Source organism: Esox lucius, chromosome 8 (assembly GCF_011004845.1).
Source record: "Esox lucius isolate fEsoLuc1 chromosome 8, fEsoLuc1.pri, whole genome shotgun sequence".
Taxonomy (NCBI): Eukaryota; Metazoa; Chordata; class Actinopteri; order Esociformes; family Esocidae; genus Esox; species Esox lucius.
The window spans coordinates 14,581,391-14,603,308 of NC_047576.1; the positions used below are offsets into that span (position 1 = coordinate 14,581,391).

Consider the following 21,918-nt stretch of genomic DNA (forward strand, 5'->3'; position numbering starts at 1 on the left):
GTGGCATTGTATGCCAAGTTTAAAATACCAAATTGTGTTGTTCTGCTGTTCAACGCATGGTAGCGTTAACCAAATAAATGGAAAGGGACTCAACCCCCCCCCCCCCCCTTCCCCCCAGCAAACCCTCCCTTGATAAATACAGCCAACCCAGTCCCCTGTCACAGACCTATCATGACACTCACTGACACAGGAAACAGCCCTCTGCACATGCCACCTCATGTTCCTAACAGAGTCTGGAGAAGGAAGTCACCGTCTCTTTTTCTCCTTTCATCCTGTTAAACTTCACACAGTATGGTCTAGGTATGCTTATGAAACATATACATATATATGTATAAATATAGTTTCAAGTGAAATGCTTCCTCCCACCATGGAATCCTTTCCTATGATGTTATTTGTGTTACGCTTTAAGGGATCACACTTGGCTAAAAACAGTAATATTGAACCAAAGAAGGGGTGACAGTTTGTGCCTGGGTTTTGTAACCATACCTCATAGAGTATGGACAAATAAAACACTGCCTCATACTTTGAGTTAAAAACACTCAAATTATAAGAATAGGACATACACATAAAAATACTTATTCTCACTGAAAAGTCCACCTTTTCCTCCATGATATACTTATACTGGATGATATCATCAAGGTTAGCTCATACATCAAACACATTCCCAACACCTGTTCCATGGTGTCCAATGGCAACCACTATGATACACAATACAACAATCAGGGAACTTCTCCATGATGCGACACTTTGCCTAGAAGAACACAACCGATGGGCATGTTTCTGTATGTATAATGACAAAACATGGCAATAAAAAAAAAAAAAAACATTATTAAATAAGAATTTTAAAAAAGGTTGGCAAAAAATCTATTCATATTGTATTGCATGTAAATATTGTATAAAATTCTTAAAAATACAGTTTAGATAATTACTTAAGTACTGAAGTCACCACAGCCAAAAGTGCAGAGGTACATAAATAAAAGATTGACTGGTGGTAGACGGTTGGTGGGGCTTCTCTCTAGAGCTGCACAGAGCCGTCTGCCACTCAACCCTTCAGCGCCCCCACCCCCACAGCATTCATGCCCGTGTCCCCACTCCACAACACAAGGGACAGACTGAACGCACGGTCAAAGGGCAGAGTTCATGAACTAGGACTTGGAGTGAAAAGTTCAGACATACAAGAGGATAGCAACATTCTCTTTTTTCTCTCTCACACAGACACACAGACACACAGACACACAGACACACAGACACACAGACACACAGACACACAGACACACAGTGAATCTTTTCAAAATCGCTGCCAGGGATAGGCACACCTGACTAATAAAGGGGAGGTGGACACAGAGTGGACACTGAGAGGAACATAAGGCGCATGTTTCACTCCAGAACAGATCCACACATTCAGACTGAGTCCTCAACACCACAGAGGAAAACATAAGGGGCGGAGAGGTGTGTTTGTTTGCAGTTTGCAGAGCCGGGCAACAGAATGGACACCACTATTAAAGCTATCAGCATCAGAATAAATACACGTTTTCACAGGGTGGAGCAGAAAGCCAGGGAGCAGGGAAGTAAAGGGTGGGGGTCACCTGGAAATAGAAGTAGAGAAGACAGTGTTAAGAGTGCCAAACCACAGTGGAGGGGCCACCGTAAGGAGAGTACGCCAAGCTGGCTAACGGACTGACGGAGAGAGGCATGTTCTGGCACTGTCCCGTCTCCACAGAAAACAACACCTCCGGTGCCACATCAGCTCTACAACCGTTCACATTGGAAAGAAACAAGGCAATTGTTTGGATATGACGCCTGAACTTTCCCTAATGTACCACTGCTGATGCACAGATGTGTCTTAGGATTTCTGGAAGGCTTGTTTTCCAAATAATAGCAGAGACAGATCACTGAGAGAAGTCTCCAATCAGCATAGAAAACCGAAGAGCGTCAAACAGGCTCAGAGAGAATACACCCTTAAACAAGAATCTTGATTGTAATTTTTTTTTTGTTGATCTTTTTTTTTTCTTTCAACAACCAAATATATGTTTGTTTTGGAGAAACTTACCCTGACCAGCAATTCACTCACATTGCAGTATGGGGGTTTCCCAAAATAACACAAATAAAGGCTCCAAAACACCCAAATTATTTTTTCCTTGAAACATGTCTTCAGAAGCTGTATACATGACAAGATTCATCCCAAACGGTATTCGGATAATTGCCACTCCATTGCCACTTCGGTCCATTCCAGCAACAGGCTACCAGGAGGTTCCAACAGCTGGAAAGGAGTTGATGAAAATGGAATGTTCCAAATGAAGTTTAAGAAGGCCAATCTTGCCCTGTGTACAATATCTGAAGACTTAAATGACCCCTTATCAATATACAGACAATGTCTATGTTTCTAAAACAACATATTTGGGATCTATTGCAGCATTTGTTGGTGTTTTTTGGAGCCCTCATACCATCAACCAAGATGAAGCAGTGAATTGATTGTTGTGGTACGTTTCTAAAAAACAGGCCTCCTCTACAACGTCACGCAATTTACATGATTATTTCATTCAATTGTAAAAAAAAAAAGAAAAAAAAAAGAAGCTATCTTCTTTACAACAAAACTGGAGTTTCAGGCTCGCCAATTAACACTGATTCAGAGGGACTTAGCTCTTTAATCAATGTCAGTGGAGAGAGAGAGTATTCTCTCCCCAAACTGGCCAACGCATAAAGGCACTAAGAGGATAGTAGGTTTGTTGCAAGCCCTACAAAATTAAGCGTAATACATTCATAGCTCACAGGTATCTGAACCGCATTCCAAAGAAATACAAGCTTATCCGTAAAAAAATGACGTAAAAAAGCGTGCCCCCCCCCCCCCCCCCCGGATCAACGATACTATGGCTGCCTGTCACGGCTTTTCACCACCAACCACTAAAAAGGCAATTCAGAAGTGATCCCCCACAGCACTTTCCCCCAGCAGTTGAGCCCTTTCAAGCAGATAAAAACCAGCAGAGGAAGGGACCGAGGGTGACAGTGGGAGTGAAGGGGAACTCGAGTGACAAGAGCCTAGCCCCATCCAGAAACACACTACCGGCAACAGGCAAACCTACAACCTAGAGCCTGTGTCTCTGTGTGTTGACACCCTGACATGGGAAATGTCTCTCACAGTGAGCGTGTCGCTTGTGCTCAAGTTAAAAGAACACAAAAGTCACCGACCACAGACATCACTCCCCCTTAAAGCCTCTGAAATGCTCAAGTAAACTCTCCCACACCCACAGCCACACACGCATACACACATGCCTCCAAAGAAATGCTCTTCTGCTGAAAGGAGGGGGAGGGGAGGAGTGTTGTACAGAATAAGGGAGTGTGGGTGGGTGGGGTGGGGGGGGCTAAAAGTGAGTGGGGGAGCAGGAGGGGGAGGGAGATTTGGGTGGTTGCATTCCACAGTTCTACACAGGCTGCTCCCCTCCTTGCCACCAGAAACATATATAATATATCTCCCGTCAGTACCAGTCCAGGCCCAGCTCCTCCAGGTCGGTCGGGTCCAGGTTAGAGGGACAGAGGCGTAGCTGCTCCCGTACCCCCAATTCTCCTTTCCTCACCCTGTTCCTCCGCTCTGTTCTTCTCCAGCAACTAGTGAAGGGGTGTGTTCTGTTGTTCTGCGATTTAGCTCCGTCTGTGGTGCGGCTGTGACTGCAGCTCCTCCTCCCCCCTGCCCAGCACAGCTCCAGGAGCTGAGGAGGAAGAGCAGCCCAGCACCGGCCCAGCGGCGCTCCCTCGCCCCGCGGGCTTCCTGTCACGTGGCCGTCGCCTCCAGGTAGCTCTGTAGTTTGCGGACAGTCGACTCGTCCAGAGAGAACAGGTCAAAGTCAAAGGTGGTGTTGGTCACATTGAAGTGGCCAGTCTCCTCGATCAAATTCACAATCTGAAGTGAGCGAGAGAGAGAGAGCAAGAAGGGCTTAGATGACCACAGGTTTTTTTTCTGGCACAGTAACTCCTAGGCAGGCTGCCTACACATTTCAGCCCAGCAATGCATGAAATCAAGTCGGCCATTTATTTATCAACAAGCTTGAAAATCTAAAAATAATTGTCTGGAACATTATCAAGATAGGGAGTGGGCTAAAAAATTCTTAAATAATGTGGGCATATGGGCTAATGGTGCTTATCGCCATTTGCCTCAGTATGTCCCCTGCCACACCCCTGACCACACCCACCACCTTGATCCAATCGAAACGGAAAACCGTGGTAAGACCGAAACGGAACACTGTGGTCAGACCGAAACGGAACGTGGTCTGATGAATAATTTCATAACACATACACCTGACCACACGAGGCTGGCGGTATACCTGTTGAAGGACGTTGCGCTCCCTCAGAGCCATCAGTCTGCGGTGGAGGTCCACCAGCTCCTCTGTGTAGGCCTGGGGAACAGGGAGAGAACCAACAATGTTCTGGTTAGTGGAATGAAGCAGTGTCGTCAACTGCAAGCGACTGAGGTTCAAGCAGGTAACAGCTTGGTCTCTGAGGTGCATAAAGTTTGACTCAGCAAAATGATGTAGACACAAAGTAAACCGCGTGGTGTGTCCATTCCCCCAGCCAGCTCCTGTCATTAAGCTTTTGACTGGCTAACGACGCAAGCTTCACAGGGATGGACTATACCAGGAAAAGGGGTAATTTTTTTTTATTGTTGGTCCAACTTTCAGCATTCCTACTTGCGCTCCCTGACTGGCATATCCCTAAAGATCAGGACCGGTCTACAAGCTCAATCACTGAGACTCTTTGGTCAGTACTAGAACTGCCAAGTTAAAGGTGCTGCCAAGGGCTCAGAATTCTGTGCCATTCATCAGGAGCTGTAGATCAACACCTGGCATTTAGACACGTTTGTTTCTCCCTTTACTCAAGGACGACGTGCTGTAATATCTATGAGGATCATCATAATTTAAAACGTAGTACATTTTACCTCTCACTGGTAACAGACAGCGTAGCAGATGAAGCAAGAAAAATAAGAAAGAAGGTAATAAAACGGTGATTATTTACCCTTCCTACCTTGTCGTAGCCCTTCTTCAGCACCTTCTCCGGGCGGCTGCAGATGTCCGGGCTCTTCCTGCCCGGGACCTTAGCGTAAACACCACAAACGCAGATGGGAAAACACACCAGAATGGAAATGGCGCATTAGGAGAGCAATATTACCTCACACCATCAGTCTCCGGTTTGAGGCTAGGACTACAAAACTCACGGTTCAGCAATCGATAATCATTACCGGCGATAACCGAAACATGAAGACAAGTCAAAACTGAGTGCCAGTCGGGTGGTACCTTGTTATTTGAGGAGCTATGTTTCTGTGGAGGCACTGGATCTCGACTGGGGCGGTGCGAGCCATCACTACTGTCACTCTCACTGTCCAAGCTCAGTCTGACAGGGAACATGAGGTCAGAGGTCAGACAGAAAAGGCCTGGTTATGTGCTAATCCTTCTACAAACGTACATTTTCAGGGTCCTCGCACCATTTTCCAAGTCAAATTCAATGCTTCGTAAGACCTTTTTATGACCTCCACAAATACAATTTAAGACCCACAAAACGGCTAAACAATTTCTTTGATAGAAGATACAATTTAAGTCCTACTTCAGTATATATGTTTTTGTAATGGGGAAACAACACAATGTGACGCATTGCCATCAGAGTCGCATCAACCGGACATTTTACTTGCTACAGAGTTACCTTTTTTCAAAAGGGGAGAAGAGCAGATGAAGGACGTTATATTTTATTGTAGGGCAATTAAAATATCTTTAAGTTGTTCACAATTAAGTTGCTCCTTCACTGTAATGTCTTTATTAGGGGAGAATTGGGACATAGAAAAACCTGTACTTCTCCACTTCAACGATCAGTTGTTCACCGTCCATTAGCCACATTTTACCATAGCTGGTGTGTCAGATGACCTATGGCATCTTTCTAAAATAACATCAGTCCAGAAAATAGGCTGACAAAAGTAATGCCAGAAGCCCAGAGCCGAAACAAACATATGTAATTTTCCACTACATATAGGTAGGTCAATATGAGTTACCATACATTTTTATTGAGTCAATACACCCAATCCACCCCCCCCAAAAAAATCTATTTCTTATCATTTCAATTCACGTCGGCCATCAAGAATTCAAACATTTCGTGAAGCTTGGACGCTGCTACTGAACGTGACGCAAAGCGAGTAGTGTAGCAGCAGTCATTTACTTCCTAAAGGTTTGACGGCTGATGGCAACCCAGAACGCTCCTACACAAGCCGTTAAATATCCCCCACCATAGTCTGGTATCACCACCTCAAACTTTCATAAAGACATGTAGCTCTGCAGCGCTCTTCTCAATTTCACGGTCTGGGTCCACCAAGCGGCACCATGACTCGTATTCGCTTCCTGCTGGCGCCAACCACCTCTGAAACTCATCTTCCTCCAACCATTTTTCATTCAACTTGCATCTCCCCATCTTGGCTCATCCCTATCTAGCAACTACTGACAACAACGTAAAGACGACACGCACCCAGACGTCAACGTCTGTAGCTAGCTAACGTAATGTAAGTTAAACAAATACGTTTCACCTAAAGTGCCACCGTGTTTGACAATTATTCCATCAGCCTCAAACATACCATCTGCAAATGTAATACCCACAGCAAATTGACAGTAAATAAAGTAAAGTAAGTAGAGGCAGTGAAAACACATTGGAGACCTACAGAGCAGAGACACTGCTGTGCCACAAAGCATCAGGTGTCAATAACACAGTAAGATAATGATGTGAGTAACAGATGTGGAGAAATGGAGAAAGGAGAGACTGACCGAGAGTCACGATTGGGCGGGTTGGTCTTAACAGGTGTCCCTTCCTCTGAGCTGCTGTCATCGTCATCCGACTCCTCTGACTGTAGATCCTCCACCATAGAGCGCAGAGGGCCTAGAGCAGAGTAGATGGACCCACCGTCTATAGAGAACATTTGCTAAATGCACATATGATGGTATCACAACCATCAATGAAACATCTGGATAACAGTAGAAAATGGGAACATTAAAGGACAAACCAAGCCCCCTTAAAACAACCATCGTGTGTGAATGTTTTCACCAGTGTATACAGACCAAGTCATCCGTTTAGAGACTGATGGGCTTACCTTGGCCCTGTTTCTGGCCAGGTTCAAAGTCAGAGTCGGAACTGGAGTCAGAGGTGGAGCTGGAGTTTGACGGACTGGAGGGGGCTGACTGCTCCGATTTGGATGAGGCTTCATCCTCAGAGTTGGACTCATCCGACTCAGGCAGTTTCTTGGGCTCCTTGACCTCCTGAGTGTCGGCTTTGACACCTTTGGGCCAGCGCCCCTTCTCCTTTGGAGGTTTCTTCTCTGGGTAGCTAGGGGCGGCAGTAGACGAGGAGGAGACTCGAGGAGATGCTCCAGTGACAGTGCCGGCCCCCTTCGGTCCCTCTGAGCTGCCCTTCTTCTGCTTCTTCACACTGGGTTTGGGAGATTCCATGGTGGAAGGCCTCTTCCCAGGAGCTTTTGTATCAAGCGGGCCCCCTCCTCCCCCACCACCCCCTCCCCCAGCCCCCCCCTCCTTTTGGAGACGTGCCCTCCATCTTAGCCTCCTTCAGGGTGAGTTTGGGCTCTTTGAAGGCAGCCTTGGGAAGGACCTTGCCTTCATCTTTGACTTTGATCTCGGCTGGCTTCTTGGAAGAGGTGGAGGTGGAGGAGGGTTCACGGGTACTTTTGCTGCTGCCCCCTCCTCCACCGTCACGGTCGCCCTTGGATGCCGCCTTGCTCTCAGAGTCTTTGCGGGGTCTTTCGCGGTGCTCCTTGGTCAGCTTGTGAGGCTTGGGACCTTTACTGCTGCCTCCACTGCCCTCTTTATTCGGCTCCTAAAGACAAGGACAGTTACACACAGGAAACGTTGGGGGAACCAGGTAATATTAAAGTGCCACAGTCATGCATCTCTAGAATGGTATTATGCCACAGTCATGCATCTCTTGACTGAATAAAGCATTTTATTTGTTGTTTTTTAGATCTGTGCGGGAGCAATACATCCACTTTCAATGCCCTCTGGATGACTGTAATTCAACTCCTGTCCTTCCACAAGATGCATGCACATATCCAGACACAAAAATGTGACATTAGGACAATTAGACTGAGGTCAACGATATACAAAGAATTGATAATCTGGCATGGGTATTTGGATCATTGGGGATCTTAAGTAGGGACTGGCAGTCCAAGTGGGTTAATGAAAGGCTGCCACGATTTAATTAAAGGGAGAAGGATGAGACACACAGGTCTCGGTTCTTTACATCCACAATCTCCTCCTCAGCATTACCTGGTTAAACAGTACTATAATGTACACACTGCAACGCCTCTTTCCTTATCAGCACAGGAAGCGAAGACATTCACCTTTGAGCCATGGGAGGTCTTGGTCTTCTTGGGGTCTGAGAAGGCAGACAGTGGGATAGTGGGGAGCATGGGATAGTCTGGACTGGGCCTGGACATCGCCTCAGCACCTTCAGGCACCACCATGACCTGAGAGACACCAGGCGGAGTGAGAACAAACACACCCACACAAAGGCTGGATAGTAACACATGATGACGGACTGCCATCATCAATGGTGATAACATCATAATGTCACAAATTCCATACAGTACATCCAATCGCAATCGACTTGGGCAGCCAGAGTCTGTCCCCACACAGCAACATCCTCTTACCAAGTTGCCATAGCCTATGTTCTTTATTTACTTCAAGGTACTGTCAGTTTGTTTGGCTTTATTAGACAGGAATCCACAACCACAGCCTACATGTTCAACACCTGCGGTAGTTAGATTATGCAGACAAACATAATGCAAAAGAACCAAAAAGATTGCAGAGAGGAGCGCACAAAACGTGCAGTGAATCAGCTGACAGTGTTGTAGAATGTCGTTTTAAAAATCCTTTTAAGATGCGGCCTGTTGGCCCAGGTAACTCTTTAATGTACAATCCTTTTATGAATGTTTTAAAATAACAGTAAGCCTAACAATGACACTGAAAATAAACAATATCAAGACAGACAAATCTAATAGGAAGTTTAAACAAACCTGATACGCTGCTGCTCTACTTGTGCTGTCGGAAAATCCCACCTTGCAAACCGAAAAAGCCCATAGTATAAGCCTACCTATAAGCTACTTTGAATAACAATTGCAGTAAATATTAATTGGACACAGTGAACAGAAACTATTTCTACATTTGTCAGTGTTTATTAATGACCTTAAAATGTGCAATGGGCTATGGAAGCGTATGACTGCAAATACGCTTTTCAAATAGCATTTCTGGTGAAAGAACTTAAATACAAATCCAAAGTTATATATATATTGCACTTTTTGTGACAGGGTAAGGGAAAATACATACATGAAAAATAATTTTGTGTTTGCCATTTCATTCAGTTGTAGAGATAGCATAAAGTGTTTTTTCATGTTACATGTGATTTAGAAGTAAACATTTTCTATTGCATTTCCTCATTCCTCCTAGTGACCACACAGCTAGTCTTGTTTCGCATGTCAATTTGAGACTGTGGGCAGGGTTATGGTAACAATTTATTGAGCTAAAATGTGTCAAGCAGTAGACTAGCAAAAACAAGCGATAAATGGTCTTTGCGGGAGTCAAGATCGGGAAAGAGAACTGGCATGGGGCTTGCTACAGACTAGCTAATATACATAACTAACGGTTGCTGAGTAGCAGACATAGGTAAACAAGATGCTAATTTCAATAGAGATATGTTTAATCTTCACACAATGACAGTTTGTGTGTTCCTATTTTACTATATATCCTAATATTAACTTTACTAATCAGAAGGGAAATGCAAGCTCTAGGCATAACTATACTCGTTATTGAGCATTTCCAGGTGGACTGAAGCATGAGAGAAATACAATTACCATCACTATTTTATTAAGGACATAATTCACTAGGATCTTTGAGACAGTTCAAGTTCTCTTGTTCAAGATACTCAGATGTTGTTTGTTGAACATGATATTTGTTGGATAGTAATAACGTAGTTGTTTTGGCAGAACATCTTGTGATAATGGTAATGTACATAGTATCAAACTCATGTTTGACCGAACACTTCAAGCGGTTCAGCGACAGTGGATAAGTCTGCCATCAGTTAAGTCAAATAGCAGTAGTATTCATTGGAGATGATTTTCCTTTGAGAGTGTATCACCCAGAAACACCTGCGAAAAAGAAGACAAAACAGTAAACTGCCAGAGGTAAAAAAAAAAAAGTGTAGGTCATAAAAAAATGGCCTTTTTCAGGGAACAAGTAATGGGTTAACAACTTACAGCTGTTCTGCAGCAAAGGAAGTAAATTAAGCCTTGACAGATGATGCTAACAATTCCTAGTCTACCTCTGTATAAAAGCAGTGTTGCTATACCCTCTTAAGCATTATTTGGACAGCATTGTACTGCAGGAAGTAGTATATTGGTATCATAATGCCCAGAAAAGGGCAATTAACAAAGGAAGACAGACCATTATTACCCTTGAAAGTGTAGGTCTTTCCTTTAGAAATTGCAAAAAAAGCCAAGGTGTAAGTGAGTAGTTCCCTATACCATCAAAATGCATTTGGAAACTGGAGGAATCTCTGAAAGGAAGAGGCCTGGCCAACCCAAAGCCACAAGAGAATCAGAAGACAGGTTTCTGAGTGTTTGCTTGATAGGCTGCTCACAGGACAACAGATTGCGTGATAGGTGTCAACAGCTTCAACCACAGCTTAACACTGGTCAAAGTAAGTCTCAGCTGCAACTGTGAAGAGAAGACTTCAAGGTGCAGGTTTGATTGGATGAGTTGCAGTAAGAAAGCCATTTCTTAGATGGCAAAATAAGAAACAGGCTTGCCTGGGCTATGAAGCACCACCAGAGGATCTCTGAAGACTAAGGTCGTATGGACTGATAAATAAAAATATGAAATCTTTGGTTCATCACGCAGGGTTTTTGTACGCTGTTGAGTAGGCGAAAGGACGGTCCCTCAGAGTAACACAAACTGTCAAACATGGAGGAGGAAGCGTGATGGTCTGGGGCTCGCCTGCTCAGTTTGGTCGATTTGCGGCGCGATTGGCAGCCTGAACCAAAACGGCTACCACCGCATTTTGCAGCACCATACAATACCCTTGTGTACGCCTAATTGGTCAGGGGTTCAACCTACAGCAAGATAATGACCCAAAACATACATCCAGTGTATGTCAGAAATACCTTAGAAGAACAAGACAGTAGGCTTCAAATCATACAACAGCCAGCAGTCTCCAGACTTAAACCCTATCAAGCTGGTTTGGAATGAACTGGGCAGAAGGGTGTGAAGGCAACACATTTGTGGGAACTTCTGCAATAGCATTGGGAAGAACTTTCTGAACCATACTTGTGTTCGGCTGTTATGTCTACAAAAGGTGGCTACTTTCATTAATCAAAAATGTTGATTATATATGATTTTACTTTGTCTCCAATTTTTTTATTTGTTCTATGCTTTCATTTGAGCATATTAAGACACTAAACAGTGTGAACTTCAATAAAATGGGAAAATGTAGGTGTTCTAAAACGTTTGACCCACAGAGTAATTGTTCAATACAAAAACTGTTCAATACAATAACAACATTTACTGGGTCAAGCATACAAAAGCCTGTAATATTGACAACAATTACTGGTATGCAGCAGAGCTAGATTTGGAATAAACAAAAATGTCACACTCCGTGAGGAATGATCATGGGACCAGTAATATAACTTTATTTCATTGTGGATACCAGCCTTCCCTAGTCTCACTTAGCTGGACAGGGGAGCAGCATCACCCACACAGGCAAGCTTAATATAATCCTCTCTTTGTTATTTCACTATAGCCCTCAGTACCAGTGTATAGGTGGAGAACATGAGGGCCACCTCAATACTTCACCTCTCTCATAGGTGAGTACACACTTCCGGAGAAGAAAGGTATGCAACATAACAACAACAGGGCCAGCTCATTTGACTACGGCCATTGAAGAGAAAGGATCATTCACACAGTCTATTCCCAGAGGGCCACAATGTGTCTCTGGGTTAATCAGTGCCAAGTAATGACTTGCAGACACACTGCCATGTTCAAGCACACCGCACACAGTACATACCTCCATGTAACCTTTTCATCCTTTCTATCCAGGTAGTAGTAGTAGTAGTAGTATCTAATATGGGATACTAAAACATGTGCTCATTGTTCCATGAAGATGCCCCCCCCCCCCACTGTTGTCTACCACTGCTCTCCTGCTGCTACATACATCTGGAACTCCTCAACAGATGGACAGACACGCTGAGGAAGAAAGAGCATGAGAGCTGGGCCTCCCAAAAAAAAAAAAAATGTTCTATTGTACATTAAATGTTAGACTATAACATAGCATGACCGCTTGCTTTCAGATCATTTTTATTTTTGAATAGTAGCCACACATTTGTTAATCATAGTGATGCCGTAATGACTTTATTATACCAATTCATAACTAGGCATAACAGACTAGGGCTACTTATCCAGTTAATAGACTCTATGCACCATTTGAATGTGAAGAAAAAAAGACCACTTACCGGCAAAAGGTTTTTCACGATGTGTTCTTTGAGAAGTTAAATGTATCAAATTATTAGGCTAGCTAATGTTACCAAGTACTGGCTTTTCATAAACAGCAACTAGCTAGATATCATCATATAATAGTGATTATATTAGCTACCAAAAGCTCTAAGTGCTCCCTCAGGATAATATTGGTTTTTGCCATCTTGTCAGGGTACAAACATTGTAACATGGTTGCTTCATCTCTCCATGTTACCAAAACCCCATCCATCATATTTGCATATTTGATTGACATGCAAGACCTGACTAGTAAATGCAAAGCAGCAATTGCAAGCGCTTTAATGAGCTGTGCCATCGCTAGAAGGAATGACGATACAAAAGCAAAATTATGCATTTATATTTTGACAGTCTTTAACAACATAAAGCAGTTGTCAATTGAGACAAAATGTACACAACAAGCAAATGAAAATGCAAATGTATCACAACAAGTAAATGAGAATACAAACAAGAGAAAATACGTAAGCATTTAACTTAGCTTTTTGTGTGTCAGTGTTGTACTGAAAAGACCATAGAAAATAAAAATTCTCAAGTTTGTAATTTTTAGCTACAGTGGGGAGAACAAGTATTTGATAACCTGCAAAATCGCCAGCGTTTCCCACTTACAATGCATGTAGAAGTGTTTGATTTTTATCATAGGTACTCAACTAAAATCCAGAAAATCACATTGTATGATTTTTTCATAATTAATTTGCATTTTATTACATGACAAGTATTTGATACATCAGAAAAGCAGAACTTAATATTTGGTACAGAAACCTTTGTTTTCAAGTACAGAGATCATATGTTTCCTGTAGCTCTTGACCAGGTTTGCACACACTGCAGCAGGGATTTTGGCCCACACCTCCATACAGAGCTTCTCCAGATCCTTCAAGTTTCAGGGCTGTCACTGGGCAATACAGACTTTCAGCTCCTTCCAAAGATTTTCTATTGGGTTCAGGGCTGGAGACTGACTAGGCCACTCCAGGACCTTGAGATGCTTCTTACGGAGCCACTCCTTAGTTGCCCTGGTTGTGCGTTTCGGGTCGTTGTCATGCTGGAAGACCCAGACATGACCCATCTTCAATCTCGTGATACATTGCCCCATCCATCCTCCCCTCAATACGGTGCAGTCGTCCTGTTCCCTTTGCAGAACAGCATGCTTCATGGTTGGGATGGTGTTCTTGGGGTTGTACTCATCCTTCTTCCTCCAAACACGGCGAGTGGAGTTTAGACAAAAAAGCTCTATTTTTGTCTCATCAGACCACATGACCTTCTCCTATTCCTCCTCTGGATCATCCAGATGGTCATTGGCAAACTTCAGACGGGCCTGGACATGCGCTGGCTTGAGCAGGGGGACCTTGCGTGTGCTGCAGGATTTTATTCCATGACGGCGTACTGTGTTACTAATGGTTTTCTTTCAGACTGTGGTCCCAGCTCTCTTCAGGTCATTGACCGGGTCCTGCCGTGTAGTTCTGGGCTGATCCCTCACCTTCCTCATGATCATTAATGCCCCACGAGGTGAGATCTTGCATGGAGCCCCAGACCGAGGGAGATTGACCATCATCTTGAACTTCTTCCATTTTCTAATAACAGTTGTTGCCTTCTCACCAAGCTGCTTGCCTATTGTCCTGTAGCCCATCCCAGCCTTGTGCAGGTCTACATTTTTATCCCTGATGTCCTTACACAGCTCTCTGGTCTTGGCCATTGTGGAGAGGTTGGAGTCTGTTTGATTGAGTGTGTGGACAGGTGTCTTTTATACAGGTAACAAGTTCAAACAAGTGCAGTTAATACAGGTGGGCTTTTTAAAGAAAAACTAACAGGTCTGTGAGAGCCGTAATACTTACTGGTTGGTAGGTGATCAAACACTTATGTCATGCAATAAAATGCAAATTAATTATTAAAAAACCAAACAATGTGTTTTTGATTACGTCTCTCACAGTTGAAGTGTACCATTGATAATAATTACAGACCTCTCCATGCTTTCTAAGTAGGAAAACCTGCAAAATCGGCAGTGTATGAAATACTTGTTCTCCCCACTGTATGTCGATTTGCATTTTCAATTGAAATGTGTCAGTCACAGCCTTCCATAATAAAGTAACATTCATGTACAAAAAAAACATAACTACCAGATCTAAATAAATCTGCGGTTTAACATTTTTTAACGCTTTATAACCACTATTTGTATACCATGCTCTATGTGAATGCTAAGTGACTTGCAGCAACATCACAGTGTTTAACTTTCATTTTTATAAAACCATACATGTTCCATATATTTCTCAATAATTCCCCTTGACTATCCAGTGCACTTTTTTTGTGAAATTGGGCTTGTATTTCTGTGTATTATGTCAGCACTCTTGCCCTAGTTTAGATGCTTTTGAGATAACCATGACTCCTTAACGCAGATGGAAGAGCGGAAGGATAAATATTTACCAACCTTATAACAAATGGGAATGTTTAACTGGCATAGGATATAATAATTAGTATAACTAAAGCTGCCAATAGACAGGCTTTTCTTCACCACCAACAGACATCTTTGTTTATGATTTAGAGCACAGCTCAAACAGCACATTGATATCAGCCATATTTGACAAAGGACAAGTCATCAGCACACATTGAGAGCTTCAGAAATCATGGTTATGTATAAAATCTGTATGCCACTTTAGTTACAACCTAAAAATGAAACTGTCAGAAAGCATCCGTACCCAGATAATCAAGTTGAAATTCCAATGTACTTCATAAGGCTTACTAAAATGTTTTTTTATGGCTTTTGTAATCATTTTCTTGACAGTTGTCTGCAACTGTAGTCTGTTCATTCACTTTATTCCCATAAAGCAGCCACCCCCCCCCCCCCCAAGAACACGATGACATCCTTCAACAATGTTTTGACAGGCGAACTGGACAATGAATCCAGATATGGCCCAACCCTAAACCACAACAATCCTTGCCATTCTACTGAACCCCCCCCAAACCCACCCTGTATCCCAGCCCCAGCTCACCCCTCCAGCCTTCACCAGCTTGTGTCTGAACTCCCGCGTCGGGTTGTTGAATGTGAGCTTCTCACAGCGCAGGTGATTGACAGGGGGGTTCCCCTCCAGGTTCAAGAAAAGGTCATAGTTGAAGCACACCTTCTTGGGCTCCTCCTGTAAATAATGAGTTTACATATCTAATCAGCTGAGCGCTTCCAAACTTAAGTCCTTATCAGACATCTTATCAGCTCAAAGAAAGACTAAGCGATACCCTGCCAAGTCAATAAGAGGCATACCTGGAGTGCAAACACTGATCAATGCTAACATTCCACATTGGGAAAGAACACCAGCTTGACTAAGGCAAACAGTAGGATATTTTGGTAAACAAACAGAGGCTCTGATCACCCGCCACTTTGAAAGCCTTTCACAAGTTTACAGGCACAGGATGGGGGACACTATAAACATAGAACGCTCATACACCACACAAAATGAGTGCCTGCCTGCCCCCCTGTCCCCCCCCCCACCCCCCTCAGACAGGAGCTACAGTAACAAGAAAAGGAGATCCAGCCAGACACAGACAGCAGAGTGTTTACAAGCAGAGCCAGCGACCAAGAGCCACCATAGGGTCAGTGTTACTACACGGCCATAGTATAATAACCACCACACATTGTCACATGACAGCACATGATACACTAAGAGCAGCGCGTCACGAACCTTTGAGGAACTTCACCAACAGAGACAACGACCCACAGAAAAATATCAACATTTCCTTTAAAATGAACCACTATCTCCAAACGATTGGGCTTATGTTTGAATTATTTATTCTCTGTTGCAGTTTTGTCTCATACTTAGTTTACTACAAAGTCTAATACTTTATTTACTACGTTTATATCTAGACAATGTATAATGAACAATTACAAAAAACAAATTACTGTATTTAACTTTTGTAATGAATTGTTTGAATTAGTGTTTACTTTTATTAGAAGCATCATCAAAAGCAACATTCATTTTATGCCAATCCCACAAAATGACAAAACATCTGCAGTGTTATAAGATTATCTGCAATCGTATCGGCTGTGATTTTAATTTTTTATCAAGGCATTCTCAAACAAGAGCTCAAGAGGCCAAACGAGTCAAATACTATGCATTACGTCACAGATGTGCACTACGTTACTATGCTTAGCAGTACCTCTGAGCCATTGGGCCCGTGGCGCTACCTCATTGGATAGCACTAGACAAGCCCAGGCCAGCATTCTTCTGACACTGCGCAACTAACTAATCAATGTGCATCTTTGATAGGTATCACTCAAATGGTGAGCTTGCTAACAACTGGACTTGCTAATGAGCGGACCCAAGTGTGCAAAGGTTGCAATACTCAAAAAGACACCAGGTAGCAATTAGGGATTTTGTGGCTAATTGTAATTCCGCTCAAAGACTACACATGTACGAGCTACACTGACACCTGCCCAAAGCAGAGGTCTGAAATGTTTTACATAGTAGCCAGGTCCAGAGAGCCTATTTAATTTAAACAAATGATTGTAGGAGAGCTGAATCCGTTTTCAGGAAAAGGACTAGAGCACCAGGGAACTTCTAATCCATTAGGATTGCATGTAAAAGTGGCCCATATCCCGATGGATAGACACACAGATAAACAATGTAATATTATTGTGCAAATCCTGTGGTATAGCGGTAACTCACCAGGTATCCCCACCTTCTTTCTGTGCCATCTCAAATTTATAGCCTCCAATAAAGCTAATAAAAAAAGTCATTATTGAGGCAGTCTGAGGTCTCACCTTGTTCTTGAAGTAGACCTCGATGGGCATGAGGAAGCCAGCGTAGCCAGACTCCTCCACTTTATATGGCGGCTCCTTACATACTGTAGAGACAAAGGCACATCAAGATACAGTCATGAGGATAACTTCCATGGTCATTACTAAAAGGCGAATGCTGAAATAGCGCCAGCATCCCAGGGAAAGCCGTCAGTACAACCTGAAGCAAAGGAAACCATAGTGAACGTGGACAGTGACCCAAAGCCTTACAGCAACTTACTGAGGCGAGACGTGACTGGTCATGAAAAGCCAATCAAATAAATCCTTTCTGGTGAAGCTCAGCACAAATAAAGGAAAAGCCAACATCAAAATATCCCAGGCTAAATTTCCCTAAGCAACATGCACATTATACTCTATGTTGTAAGTAATTCAGTGTAGGCCCTCAGTGTTTTTCCACATTACACTACCATCGCAGTGTCATAACGGCAATCGATTGTGTCGGAGTACTACCCAGTTCAAATTGCCGTTTAGCTTTTGCTACTCTCAGGCAGACAGAATTGCCTGCACACCTATAGAAACACATGGAGCAGCCGCACTGCAAGACAGCAACATAGTCTGAATAAATGGATGTTCAAGATAGGTTGCCTGCTTAGCTAATAAAAAAAGGTCAAGTGAACAGTAGTATATGGAAGATGCAATTTTCTTTGCCATTTCAATTGTTTTGTTTACATGCTTGTCTTAGTTTTTTCAGAGTTAAAACTGGAAAAGCTTGCAATGAGAAGTCAGGGTATTATACCTTAAGATTTACAGACCATGAAGCAAGAGCAAGTGGCCTGCACCACACTGACCTCAAACACGTAAAAGCTCTGAACATCTTCCTCACATGCAATCTTTTGAAAGACCAAAAAAAATGAAATGCAACTTGGCAATATACTACATTCTTAAATGGTATGTGTTTTTTTTTTGTCTTAATATAAACATATTAGTTTAGACCAGGAAACAAAAGCAACTAAGCAATGTGAATGCAAGTGAGGTTTTAATAAGCATGTTGTCAGACCCACCTCTTTTGGGTTTTGGGAAGCTCTCGTGCAGCCGGAAGACGACCTTCTCTACAAAGTGTTGTATGTCCCCTGTCTCCGGACCTCGTACAAACACCATCCAGTCGTGGGTGAAGCCCTCCGAGGTCACCTTCTTCCTCAGCTGGGCTCGGTGTCCCAGCTCCAGCTTCACCTGCACTGTGCACTGCGCCACAAAGAACGAGGAAAAACAATTAGCTTCTGTAGCCTAGGGGGGCCAGTGGCCTAAGCTCCGCTGGGGCAGCTTACTGCTCTTTCACCAAAAACCCTATCATTCCCTAACATTTTGTTCCATAAAGCATAGAGATCCTGGAAAATCAAATCAATATAAAAATGATTAGCTTCTCAAAAGTACACACATCATGATCAGAAAGTAGTTAAGCTGACGAAAACGACATACAAGCCAACTACAAGTGAAAGATGGGCGTTGCTTCTTGATGTAGTGCACAGAGCCTACATGGACTGAAATGTGTCGCTGGGAACAACGACAGCACTTGGACAGATGTCCAAATGAAATGTTACAGCAATTGGTCAGCTTCTTAAAAGGAACTCAGGGAGGGAAGGACAAGGGGACAGAAAAGGAACTTTCTTTCCAGGCCTGAAGAATGTGAGGATTTGGCCCCTTCTCTCTGCAGTGCTCGTGAGCTGTGACTGAGTAGAAGGATTAAGGGACAGGATTTAGATGAGCTGGTCTGGCACTCTCAGCCTCAGACACACAAACCCCTCCCCTCCCTGGCATCTCGCCGGCCATTCTGTTGCCGTAATGCCCTTTAACTCCAGACGATACCACACCCTGGGTCAGCGCAGCAGCCATAAAGCCCACCAGCCTCCCGCCCCCATCCACCAAACAGGATCACTGGCCATCATCAAGTACAGCTCGGAGACAACATGCCATAAATACACTATAACACAGACCCTCATTACCATAAAGAATAATGATTCATAGTAAAAAGCACAAAATTAAGTGGTGATTTGGTTCTGTAAATACTCACTTCCCAGTCACAACAAATACAGATAACCAAATACACACAGTGGCAATCATTGTGGCAAGTCAACCCCCCCGCCCACTCAGATGGATGTTAGGCTGGGAAATGCACTTATTGGCAGACATGCAGGCTCTCACAACAATGAACCCCCACGTGCCATGAAAATAACACCCCTCATGACCAAGTTAATCTCCACTAGGGGGGAAAAAAACTCCTGAAAGTCTCCTTTGATGAGGCCCACAGACAAAGAGTTGAACGTTGCATCTAGGCCAATCCATCTCCCTCTGAAAACAACCTCCTCCGCTGCATGTAGACAGCAGCCTACTCTATCAACAGACCACAAGAGAAGACACACCTGCAGCACTTTGAGCTCAGTACACAGGTGGGCAGGCCGACTAGACACCACAGCTCTCACAGACATCATATTCTAATCTCCTCCAATTACAAAGAAGGTCACTATTCCATCACTGTCACATGACCATCCTGTGGCCATTATTGTGAACGGATTTGTGATTCAGGATATGGCAGAAATTGACATTACAAAGCACAGCCTGGACAACATGAAGTAAAAAGGACATCAGTGTTCTTTATGAAATGTCAGGAAATAAGACATGCAGCCAGAGGACAGTTTTTGCAGAACCAAATGGAGTATACTCCAGATCAGACATTATTTACAAGACGTCTACCACCCATACACAAACTTAAAATGGAAAGAACTGAATTATGTTTAGATGTTTCTTGGTTTTTGACAGTCTGATCTAGGTTGCCACATTGAATAATTGAGGCAATAAGGCCAAAAAAAAATAAGAGTCATTCCTTGGCACGGAATTTCTCTGCCCGCATGTTCAAAACTCTAACACTGTGGGAGAGTGACATGTTCCCAGAAGTCCATAACATGACTTTGATATGGAAATGAAGTTTTCATTCTCATGATGAGCTTGATTACTGATACCTAAAGAAACACCAGGTCAGAGTTACTGACAAGACTGAAAAATAAGATGGCCTACTAATGTCTGTCTATGGACATCGATCTTGAGTGGACATTGTGCATGGACGTTTCTCTTTTAGTTTATTTCTATCACAGAGTACCAAGCTATCTAGAATTTTCAAATGTCTACTATAGCTTTAAACTGATGATGTGATTCCCGCTTTTCAATTCCAATTACTCGCCGCTATACACAGCCCTCCTTCCCTCCCCTTCACACGGACCTGGAAAGAGCAATCCTTTCCACCGGCGCATTGTAACCGCTATTTACGTAGTGAAGGGCCGAGAACCCTAGCAGGTAGCTAATAGCCCAGGCTAAAGTAGGTTGTGAGTAAGGTAAGGAGTATGTACACATGTATCTTACTTTCTAAATACACAAGGCCATAATACACTACCAGACAAGAAATACCTTTGTTTGCCCGTCTCTGATTGTGTGGCTAACTAGCAATGCTGACTGCAGCTAACGTTAGCTAGCTCGCTATGTCAAATACCGATGTAACGTTATGCGAGTGTGGCTAGCTAGCATAGCTTATGAGCCAACTATGAGTTCGATTAGCAGTTTTTTTTCCGAGCACCAGGCATTCATTCCTGTCCCGGGCAAAGCCTTTTACACTTTTTTTTGTTTAAAGTTCGGGATTAATGAGTGGACACACAAGTGACTTTACCTGATTCTCCATGATTCCGTGGCTTCAGTGATTGTTCTATTTATTTACAGCGGCGTTTCGCGAGTTTGTTCCCTGCTCCTCATTGTGTGTCAATTTCAGCCTAAAACCGGAAGCTAGACAGTACCCCTCCCCTTCCAGACGTCTGCTGGCACGCAACCATAACAGAAAGCTTTATCATCCAATCAGGTAAGCTTAAATTGAATATATTTGTACTTAACCAACCGTAGCACTTAAGAGGTGGGACTTTTCATGAGAGACAAATACAATTCAAGTATTTTCTGTACCTTCTTCGAGTGACTGGATGCGATTACTGTGTTGGTTCAAATGTGGAATGCACATGGATAAATCAATGAATACGGAGAGAAAGGTGATTTGATCTATTCAAATATAACACGATGAAATTTAGGAACATCTAAGTCAAGAAGTTAAATTAGCATATAACAATGTATTGCCAAGCAATTGAAAACCAAATTCCCTATGGAGTTCAAGGTGCATGCACACCAATAAAGGATATATGAGAATCATAATTGAAACTGAAACCTGAATTGAAATATTTAAATTGAAATGTTACTCAATAATTGTTTGTGACATTGACAATATAGACCATTGTCCTGTATTATATTTTAAAAAACGTATTTGATTTGTTTTATGTACTATATTTACTATATATATAACACTGAGAACTGCTTATCATTACATAGGCCCGTGTGACATTGCAAATAAGCTATTAGAAAAATTAAAAAATTGTTGCCACTGCTTCAGGTTACTCAGCAAGTGCAAAATAAAAACAATGGTGAAATCTGATTGCCCCTGCCTCCAACCCTTGTGTTAAGGTACATTTCTTTCAGCACAACACAATCCAAATATTATGACAGGCGCAATCTGCTTGATCCGTGTGTGGTTTGTTCAAACTATATTAA

The 21,918-nt window shown here is 43.0% G+C and overlaps 1 protein-coding gene across 1 annotated transcript; it reads right to left on the reverse strand.

Moving 5' to 3' along the window:
* Window positions 1-113: 113 nt before the first annotated feature.
* mllt1a (MLLT1 super elongation complex subunit a) lies at window positions 114-21,114 on the reverse strand. Its single transcript, XM_010871828.5, is given in 12 exon segments — window positions 114-3,895; window positions 4,317-4,388; window positions 5,014-5,082; window positions 5,283-5,379; window positions 6,789-6,900; window positions 7,112-7,502; window positions 7,504-7,848; window positions 8,372-8,497; window positions 15,548-15,691; window positions 17,311-17,393; window positions 18,348-18,528; window positions 20,999-21,114. Coding segments are annotated over 12 exon segments (1,761 nt in total). The 5' UTR covers window positions 21,011-21,114; the 3' UTR covers window positions 114-3,766.
* Between the last annotated feature and the right edge of the window lie 804 nt (window positions 21,115-21,918).